This window comes from Protopterus annectens, chromosome 17.part0, assembly GCF_019279795.1.
Source record: "Protopterus annectens isolate FY-2018-M chromosome 17.part0, PAN1.0, whole genome shotgun sequence".
Lineage (NCBI taxonomy): Eukaryota > Metazoa > Chordata > Ceratodontiformes > Protopteridae > Protopterus > Protopterus annectens.
The window spans coordinates 648,220,506-648,231,583 of record NC_056751.1 but is presented as its reverse complement, the minus strand read 5'-3'; the positions used below and the strand labels follow the sequence as shown (position 1 = coordinate 648,231,583).

Genomic DNA, 11,078 nt, shown 5'->3' with positions numbered 1-11,078 from the left:
CACTCGACTCAAATCATTAGCTCTCACTTTGCTGGAGACAGAACTGGCCTTGGGTGAAGATGGAGTCAGGTGAATTACACCATTGTTGGCCTACTGCTAACCCCATGACCGTCACCCTAACCCACCACATGTAACAGTTAAATTACTAGCCCTTCTGTACTCCCAGGACATTTTGCTGCTAAGTGCCTACTTTGAGCAATGCTTATTTATCCAAGTCAGAAAATTTGGTGCAGTAAACCTCCAACATGATTTGAATGGGCATGTGTAATCACTTCAGGGGGATCATTTTACCACTCTATACCTCACTGATGTGACATATTGACTATACAGCTGTATTTTATATCATTTGAATAATCCACTCTGAAAGAATCAAAAGGCCACAATAACTTCTTTTTAGAAAACCATTGGGTTGGGAACAGGCTATTCTTTCATTCCAGCCGAAGACAATAGCAGCTTACAGTTTATTCAGACAAATTACATACTTTTTGTTCAAACATAAACTTAGCATTAAGTATATTATAGTATGTTAAAACTTAAAGGCACTAGTTAAAGGTTTCATTCTGTACTTTGTGACACATCCTGTTACATACATATGTACTCGTGTAACTGCCTGCAATTTGCCTTGTTTGTTTTTATTTTGCTCTCTTTTGTCAAATATGCATAGCACAATAGCCTTAGTAGATTTTTGAGGATAAATTAGTTTTCTGTGTTCTGTTGATTAAGTACACATACTCGACAGAGTGCTGCACATTTCTTCTATCAAACTCTATTATATATGTGTGTATATATGTGTGTGTGTGTGTGTCACATATATAAATATTTGTCTTTCTCTCTCCCTCTTGTACACACATTGATGTAGATACAGATGTATTTAGATATACATAGATGTATAGATATAGGTTTATTTTACTTGGTTATGTTAATTGTGTTATTTTGTGAAGTGGTGATTCTTTAAGCACCCCTCCCTGAGAGTGAGTCAGTAGAAGACACAGGTAATTTATTTGTTTTTTTTTTTAAATCTGCAGATTCCATCGTATGCTGTCGAACAGTTTGGAGGAGCTACAGAGTGGTACAGTGGACAAGGTTGGAACACAGACATGAGTTCATTTGTATTTTGAAACAGTGGTTTAGAGTTTTGTAATCAGAAATTTGTGTTTCAAATATAGGCCCTTCTGTGTTACCTAAAACTAATACATATAGATGATTATTTTGAAATATAATTATTTTAAAATTCTGAACACAGTCTGCATGTCTTTCTGTTTGTGGTAAAGACTGTAAATACTCCTACTTGGAATATTTCATATGATTCCTTAAGTTGCAATGTTGTCTTTGTGAAATGTACAACATTGAGAAGCATGGTAATCATTTACTCACAAGTCAAAACCAAATGCTCTTATGCATATGAAGATTGTCTGCACTTGTGCAATACCCCAGCCAATCTTAATGCTCTTATGCATATGAAGATTGTCTGCACTTGTGCAATACCCCAGCTCAACACTAATACAAGGATATTGTCACGAGGTTGCATTTGCTGCATAACAGACCTTAACTGTGGTCATTGGTCAGGTTAGTCTTTGACATAAAGACATGTTTAGGGATTCAGAAAGAACCCCACTGCCAGTAGTAAGAGTTGTATCCAAAAGGGACTGTTTCCATGACACAATTAAATATGATTAAGAGACATGGTAGCCATAATGAAGACAGTCATTATTGACTAATCTGCATGCTTCCGAATCACCTATACTACTGTGAGTGAATATCAGCACATACCTGTGGTAGTCACTACTGGCACTGTGTGCATCACATTGGCACATTTACCACCCTCCCCTTTCATTTCCTCACATGTATATACACACACACACACACACACACACACACACACACACACACACACACACACACACACACACACACACACACACACCACCACCATACTGCTTACATGTCCAGAAGTTGTCAGAACATTTATGTCTTCCTTCTTTTCATTAAGTGCATTATGATGCTAGATGAGTCCAGGTAGTAGTTTTAAATGGAATTTTCCCTGGTGTTCTCTAGTGTTCCCTCCTGGCTTTGTCCAAACCTCCTCCCCCCGAAAGACACACACACTCATAATTCCTCTTAACCCTCCCTGATTTTACAGCTAACTCCTGCTTTTGCATCTTGTATGTGCCTTGCCCCTTATAACTCACTGACAGTTGCAGTCAGTGAATACTGGCAAACATTAGAATTTTTTTTACTTCTTGTGTAAAAGATATATTCTTACAATAACTCCATGGTTTAGTGTAGAGGATAAGGTTCCCTCTTGCTTTGTCAAGGGTGCTCAGTTCATATCACCACCCCCCACACGCATTTTTTTCTGTTGTTTTTCAAAGACTAAACATAATATGCATATATGCCTTATGGCAGGTATTTCCAGGGTGTAAGCACTTAGCTAATTTGCATAGATTGCTCCCCCAGAATGCCTCATTTGCATTTTTGATAGGCCACATAGACCATTGTGGAGCTACATCATGATGTGGTCTAGCACTGTGATAGTGCTGCCCCTGAACTATAAATTAAATTGACTAGAGCTGTTTTTACTTTTATTGGGAGATTTGTGGCATAGTTAAGATAAGAGTATTGGGTAGAAGCTAGGTATAAAATAAATAAGCTGCCTTTCATAGTTGTAAGGTCATATGTGTTGTAAAATAGCTTGATTTTTCTTTATCTCTGTATATTGAACTTTCATTAAAAACATGATAATGTTAGATTTTTATACAATGCATTTATGTAGGTAATCAATCCGAAGTGAATTAGGTTTTGTAAAGGAACATTTCATAGCATGTGAGATGTAAAGAAAGCAATAGTTTCAACAGCTCTGTGTAAATGTACTCTTCACTGAGCACTACTGTGGTAATTTAAAATACCTTGCATTTCATAAACTTTTACCAGTGTTTTTCTCTACTTGCATATGAAAATTATATTATTGGGATCTGAATATGTTTATTTAATTGTAAATGATTATTTAAGAGTTCTCCACTAATTTGGCTCTTATTTCTGACTTCATAAATTACACAAGGAAGAGTTTCTGAGATCCCACTTCGGTGTATATTATTTGCTTAATGAACTGTTCTTCATTAGGTACAGTTTGTTACAAAGGGCCTTAAACAGTACACACACACACACACACACACACACACACACACACACACACACACACACACACACACACACACAACACAACATCACCTTTACAGGAAGCTGTAACATTTCACACCCTAAGCTTTGTAACATATTCTTTGGCTGCCAGATTCTGAACATAGTAGCTGTTGATGTTTGTGATGACCTTAAAATAGACAAGCTATTTTTGCAGTACACAAGGTTTTAAATCCTTACAGTTGAGATATGAATGTGGATTTAGAAAGCTCTAAATCTGCATCATGCAGTTACATAAAGTTGTTTCAGAAGCCTGGACCTTGCTGGCAGCATCTTGGAAATCAAATGTATTGGCAAATGAGAGAAATATGAAATGTACAGTATTGACAAAAATACTATATTGAAAACAGTGCCCATTTCATTCCATTTTGGTGGCTTCTGTTTCCTTTTGTTGACCTTCAAGATATTTTTTTTCAACACCTTTATTGAATTATCACTTAAGACGTAAGAAAACATAAATTGATATGAAAGAAGACCAACCATATTAACGGCTTCCTAGTTACTAACGTTCAAAATTGCATTCATTATTTTGTGTAACTGTCATCAATCTAACATTAAATAAATTGCTCAGTTGCTGCCTTCCTTTAAATGTCACTCTGCCTACAAAGCATTATTCTGTATGTATTGTTCACGTCCATTTTTTCTCATTTTCTCCCACTTTTTTCTGAAGATGCCACTACCCGTTCTTTAATCTCTGTTGCAATATTCAGTAATTCAAATACTTTTTGATTTACGTTTTCTATCAGTTGCATTTTTTTTAATACAGCCACCAGAATTAAACTTGGTAAGAACTTACTATAGCTCAACAATTGGATATTGTATCCCGGCTCAAAAAATAATAATTTCCTTGTTACACCCATTTGCTCACCCAATATTTCTGACAGAGTACTTTGTAGGGAATTGTTAGTCTGCCAACTTGTTACACTCCCAAAGCATATGTTCCAGCTACTTCTTTCTTCTCCATCACACCTCCAACGTTTGCCATCTAGTTGTGGAAACAATCTTTGTAGTCTACTCGGTGGTATAAAAATACCCATGCAAACACTTCTAAACAAAAATCTTAAATCTTCTAGACTTCGTTACATACTTGAGACATGCATATGTCCTTCCATTGTTTCCTTGTCTATTGCTTATGTAGTCTCTTCCCAATCTGTTCCAACTTCCTCTGATTTATTTCTATAGTTATTGTACAGTATTTTATGTGCCCTACTAATTATCTGTTTTTACAGCAGCTTTTAGGTTCATAGGTTTATACTAGGCTATCTGCCCTAAGGCATTTATAAGCCTAGCCCAAAGTTTTGTGGCTTACGCCACCCCTTATGTTAAAAAAAAACCGCATTAGCCTTTGTTGTGCCTCTGTCCAGCAGTGACACAGAGATGATTCCCGGGGGTAAAACCCCAGTCTCCCCACCACCCGTCATTTTTTGTTCTAGATTCAACTAAAAACTCTACTAAAGGATGTCTTTCACTTAGGATTCCCTTATTCCATTCTCTTTGCCTATGTTGTGATATCAATCCCTGACAGAAAATGCAGTCTGCAGCCTGCAGTCCAGGTGCCTTCTTGGGTTCTTCCCATTCTATTGCCTTTCACTCTCTTTGCTCCCAATGCCTTGGTTCCTTTGCCAGTTTTCTCCAGTAAATTCTAACCCCCTTTTGACGATTCTATGTACCCCTAATTGCTGTCATCCTTATTGGCAAAATCCCCTGTCTCCTTTCCCTGTTGGCATAGTTCTTAGAGTACTTTCTGCTACTTTATGAATTTAATAATCTGTGTGACCATCCTAAATTCTCTTTTTATTTCTTGAATGTCCCCTGTTTAGTCAGCATTCCTTCCCACTTTGATTTATAGCTTTCTGCTTCTGTTATATATATGATCCTTAAATGTGTATCTTTTAAAATATCTCTTCAGATCAGGTAATACTAAACCACCTTATTCTATTGGAAGGATCAACTTATCCCACTTGACTCTTGCCCACTTCCCTCTCCCAGATAAATTCCTACAACCCTTTATTAATTATTGTCCACAGCTTCTCCTCTGGCTGTTAAAAATATGCCTGAACTGTATTTAAAACTAAAAGGACTAAAACCATTTTAATTGACTGTATCTTCAATATCCATGAACAAGAGTTTCCAGTTTCTCGGTTTTTGTATTATCTTTTCACTTTCCTCCCATGTATCCTTAACTGCCTCAACAGAATCCTTTTTAATCTGTACTCCTACATACTTCATTTTGTCATGACCCAATAAATATTGGTGTTGCTTGACCAGTTCATTTGTGTACATAGTTTACAGTTAAAGCCTTTGTTTTATCTTTATTAGTATTATTTCCTGAAAAGACTTGAAACTGTTTCAAAATGTTCCACAACACTGAGATATCCTTGTATGGTCTTATCGGGTACAAAATAATATCAGTCTGCAAATAAAGGTATGTTTTCTTCATTATATTATTGAATTTCTGAGTCCCATATTTTCTTTGCCAATGACTATATAAAAGGACCACTCTGCCTGATTCCTCTGTCAGACACAACTTGTCAGAGGAACTTTCCCACTTTATTTGTATTAACTTTGATTTTTCTTTCAGGGAATACAAATGGTTCTATTGTCCTACTAATAAAATCCCAGCTTATGCTGTCAAAAGCATTAGCTGCATTAAGACACAGCAGCATATCCTTACACTGTACTTCCATTTGGATCATCATTGTTCTATTAATTTTGTCAAATGTTTGCCGCCTTCCACAAAATCACATTGATCCACATGTATCAGTTCTGGCAACACTTTTCCATTCTTTTACCTGTTATAGACATAATAACTTTGTAATTGCAGTTTAAAATTGAAATGGGCCTACATGAAGCTGGGACTGATGGGTCTTTAGCATCACTGTATATATTACAGCCGCAGAAGCTTTCTTCCAGGATGTTTAGTGCTTCCCCTTATTTTAAATACTGTTAAGGAAAACCTTTTTCATTATATTTCTACCCTATTTTTCAAACTCCACTTAAAATGTATCCCACTCATTAACTATAACTTCTTCCCTTATAACAACCAAATAATTTTTACCACGGATTCCTTAAATTCTTCTCTTTTTAACAGATGAATGGGAAAGCTCCGGTGTCACATTTTTACTTCATCACCCTGCATTTTTATCTTAGTTGTTATTGGCTAGTGATCTGAAATAGCTATGGGTTGTGTCAGAGCTTTCAATTAAATGCACATGTTCATGTGAAGTATAATTAATTTATATGTTTTGTAGCCCAGTTATTCTACGTTGAGGAATAATATGTACATTTTCTCCAGGTTTCTATTACTGAAGTCACATCTTGCATACCAAACATTTTCATAACATCCTTCAGAAATCTATACTGTTTTGTTATATTTTCCCTTCTCTGCCTCCCAGATGCATCTTCACTGTTGCAAATCAAATTCTAGTCCCAAAATAGAATTAATATTCCCTGCTGAAACTTGATTTTTTCTCCCCAGATGTTCTTAAGATCCATAGTAGCAGTTTTAGGTGGAATATAAATAGATGCCATTGTAATCCTCCTTCCTTGCAAGTAGCTCCTTACTACTACAGATCTACCATTATTATATTTTTGGAGCTCCTTCAGCAGTTAGTACAATTACACTGCTTTTCCTTTATCCCTCATACTTTGCTGAATATCCACCCTGAAATCCTTTCTTTATCAAATTCACATGCTCATTTCTTTCCAATGGGTTTCCTGTAGCTTTGCTATTTGCAGTCTGCATTTCTTAATATAATTCAGTACTCTTTATTTTTTGTTTATACCTGTGAGGACATTCAGGTTCCAAAATAATATGGAAAGTGTCACCAAATGTTGCCAATATAATAAGCTGTTATTCCTAGCTATTGTGTATGATACCTTTTTTTAAAATGTCTTTTTCCAGCTTTTGTGATACATGCACCCACTAATGGTGACAGTTTGATTTTTATACAGTTGTTTTTTGCCATCCATTTGAACCTATGTCACACTTTTTTATAAGACTTCATGTTTTAATGAAAACCCTCAAATAAAAAAACACAGCCCTAGAACACCCCATAATATATTAATGTAAAACAAATGTACAAAAACTATGTACATCTTTAAATAATGAAGTTTAACCTCTCAAATTGGCAGCGGCACACAAAGGAGTTATCTTACCTAAAATTAAGGTAATTCAAGGTAGGACATAGTTTACAGCAAGTGTCCCTATTTACACTAATTATTTTCTGTTCCTGTCTTATATTTTTCCCCTCCCAGATGTGAAAAACAGTAGGTATGCTTTCAGAGAACATTAAGTTTTAGACTTAAAAAAGTGCACTGTTTTTAATTGTGCAGCACTGTAGTTAGGTAGTTAATTATTTGGTTCCATGCAAACATAAGAACAAAATGTACAGCTGTCTTCAGCTGTAGACCTCTCAACTCACACAGCTGTAGACTTTTCAACTCATACTGAACATTTATTTGTTAAAGGAAAATGTGTCATTACATTCAGTGTTCTCTTATTGCTTACACTAAAAACTTAACTCAAGCGCCGTAATCCAGACATTCACCTTTGCAAAAGTAAGAGAAAGCATATCAACCCTACATGAATTGCTATCTGTGCACTTTGTACCCTATCCCCCACCTCCCCCACCTCAGAAACCCAAGGCTACAGCCTGTTAACTTAAACATGCCATTGTCCAGCCTGTCTTCTCTTTTTACATTGCTGCACCTTCATTTTATAAAACTAAAAGAGAAAAAAAGGCACACTTCTACTTCACCATCTTTATCACATACAACAGCAACTGAAAATGCTTTACTATTTAACATACAATTTGTATTATCACATGTTATATATACAAATACTGTTAAGTAAAAACTTGTTTTATTTAGTTTCCTTTTTCTTTTTGTTCCCATCCCCGTGGTGTCTTTCCAGACAATAATAACATGAAGTTGGGCATATGCTTTTCAGTCCAGGGCAAGTTTAACAAAGTCAGAAAAAAGTCCAATCTTTCCACTTTTTCTTGTACAACCATATTTCAAATGATTGGTGCTTTATAATCTCACATTTATTCTCTAATTTCACTGAGACTTGTGTTCACCCTGTTCATCCCCATCCCTCAACCCCAAACTTCAAGTCCAAGGCACTCGCAATTCTTCTGGTCAACACTTGTGCTTTTTTTCTGTCTTTCAAGCATTTTCCCTTGGAACATTGGAAAATATTTCACTGGTAAATTCTCTCTGACCTTTATTATCAGAAGAATGAGAAGTGGAGTCCCCTTCTGCTTGATAGCTCTCTCTTTTCTTGGACAGACTTTTGTATTTCTCCTTATCTTGCTCTGCATCAAAAATGACTTTGATACTCCAGCCAGGCAAAAAAATTGTGAAGGCATCTGGATATTTGAGTCTCACACTTGTCTCTTAGCATTCCCTAATTGCTGGGATAAATGCACTTCTCTTCTTCCTGGTGTCCTGTGTATAATCGTTTTCCACAAACATTATACTGTCTCCAGTTTTTAATACTTTACCCTTATGCCAGTTTGTTAGGATAGACTATCTCTGCCAGTAGGATTGCATTGTTGCTAATACAGGTCTTTGCTGCTTTATCATAGCTAGGTTTGGAACATGCACAAAATGTGCCCTTTCAAGTAACATATCCTACTGGGGAGTACCAGTCCAGTTGCTTTTTTGTGCTTTCATAAAATTATGGGCTGTTCCTTCCAGTTTCTCTGGTACAGTAGAAACTCTGTGTTTCCTTCATGTTCTGACCTCTAACTCTATCATTTTGTGAACCGTCTCTTCATGTGCAGTCTTCTACTCAACCAGCATTTTCTTCATTTTGACCTCTGATTTTTGCAGTTTTATCAATTCAGCTGAATAGCTGTTTAAAGCTTCTTCCATTTTTTCCAGCCTTTTGTTATTGGAGTTGACATACTGCTTCAGTGTTTTGTTTATCAGCACATTTGACTAGTTTTTTTCCTCTAGATTATTGGAAGCCGTGTCTACCAAAGCTGGAGCTTGAACTGCTCTTTGCTGAACAGCTGCAGGATTCTTCCCATTGAGTGTATTCCCTTCACCTTTTCTAGTTGATGATCTTTCAGGATCTCCAAATTTCTTCTTTGATGGCATCCAGGCAGTGTACTCACTCCAGTAACTGAATTCGCTAAAACTTTCTTTTGGCACACTGGGAGAGCTCAGTGTGCAGCAATCTTGGAAGTCCACCTTCAAGACTATTCGTGAGAGGTCTTTCAGAGGTGAAAATATAATATAGCAGAATATGCGGTTTCCATATACTGTATATTTTTTATTGCATAGCTGCACATTATATACATGTTTTATTTTTGACACATTTGAATACCTTACTTTACCCTTTCCCTTCACGCATATATATTTAAAATGTTTGGTACAAAGTTAAATATTATTTGTAACCGTAACAGCCAGCCCCTAAAGGATTCTTTGTTACACAAGAGACTGTCGCACATTACCCAACAAAAGTGATTTTATAGGTACACAATGTGGTTCTTTTGTTTGTTACAACTTGTGGCTTTGGTAGTTTTGTTTTGTAGTGCATACAGTTGTGTAGTATTTCCAAAGTTCAGATTTGGCAGGCAGTTTCTGGTAATTTATCCATGCAATAATGCACCTGTCATTGCCTTAGGATGAATATGGTTGGTACTTGCCTGCGTATTTTAAATGCAATTACTGTTTTATTTGCTATGTCACTTGCTCTTGTAATCAACTGTTAAATCATCATGTCTGAATCACAAAAGTACTGTGTTTTGGTGTCTTGTTTGTGTGTGTATTTGCTGGAGGGAGCAGGTGTCTGAGGGTTTTGTGAGACTTAGGACATAGTCCAGGTAACTGCAATAGACTAAATTGTATAACTTTTTCATCCCTGTGACATCTTCCCCTCACCTTCCTGTATTCTGATAGTTGGATTATGAACATTGTGAAAATGGCGTATTAAATGATATACTTTTGCAGGAATTGTTTTGAGCTTTTTTAGTTAAAAATAGGAACACAGCACTGTAGAGGCTTTTTTTCACATTCTTGTGATACCAGAATAAATAACACAAGTCTACTGTTTCTCAAATTCTCAAACACCCTTAAAACAGAAGGAATAGGTTTTTTTTTTTTTTTTTTTTTGGAATTCCTACTTAAGTGCTTTGTCAGTGTTCTCTAAGAAAGAAGATTAGATTTAATGCTGAACTCATACAGAGAATACGTGCATAATAAAGAGTGCACTGTGAGTAAATTAGTTATAGATAGATTCAAGGTACAAGATTTACATTTCAAGTTTTTCAGTGCAGATATTTAAACAACTATATTAGAGATGTCTGAAAATTGACTTTTGGAGATTGTCCTGTATTTATAACATACTCTATTAATGACGTACAAGTGTCTGCAGTGTTTAAAAATGTATAATTTATTAACAATACTGAGCTTTAAGATTGGTTTCTTAAAAAAATAAACTAAAAGTAATGTTTTTGTGACTCCTGAAGATTGAGTTAAATGTTGTGTTGCCTGTTAATACTTTGTTTGTTTGCTAACACCACAAATGAATCTCAGTTAAGTGTGCCTGTCACATTGTATTATATGTACTAACCATAATGTTTGTTGCTTTCTTTCCATCACATGGTGAAATTGTCCAGTCTGCAACTTCCAATCATGTAGAACAGAAAGCCGTAGTGACTGTTGTAGATCAAGAGGTATTACTAACGCTATTAACTCATTTAATAGTTTTTTTGGCTGCTTTTACTAATCTAAATTATAGTAACTCATTTACTGTATTGTATGTATCTAATAACATATTTCATTTAGCTCGTCTATGTGAGTCCCTAAATGTGAAGAAAAAAATTAACATAGTAAGTGTTTGTTAGGTTATGCATTAGCATATTGTGTCA

The 11,078-nt window shown here is 35.7% G+C and overlaps 1 protein-coding gene across 1 annotated transcript in view; it reads left to right on the top strand.

The window, feature by feature from the left end:
- PPFIBP2 (PPFIA binding protein 2) overlaps positions 1-11,078 on the top strand; it is a gene marked incomplete in the record, with an annotated part of 2,221,164 nt that overhangs the window by 1,863,765 nt on the left and 346,321 nt on the right. The window contains 2 exon segments of the mRNA XM_044058974.1: positions 1,026-1,083; positions 10,827-10,883. Coding sequence (XP_043914909.1) covers positions 1,026-1,083; positions 10,827-10,883 — 115 coding nt within the window.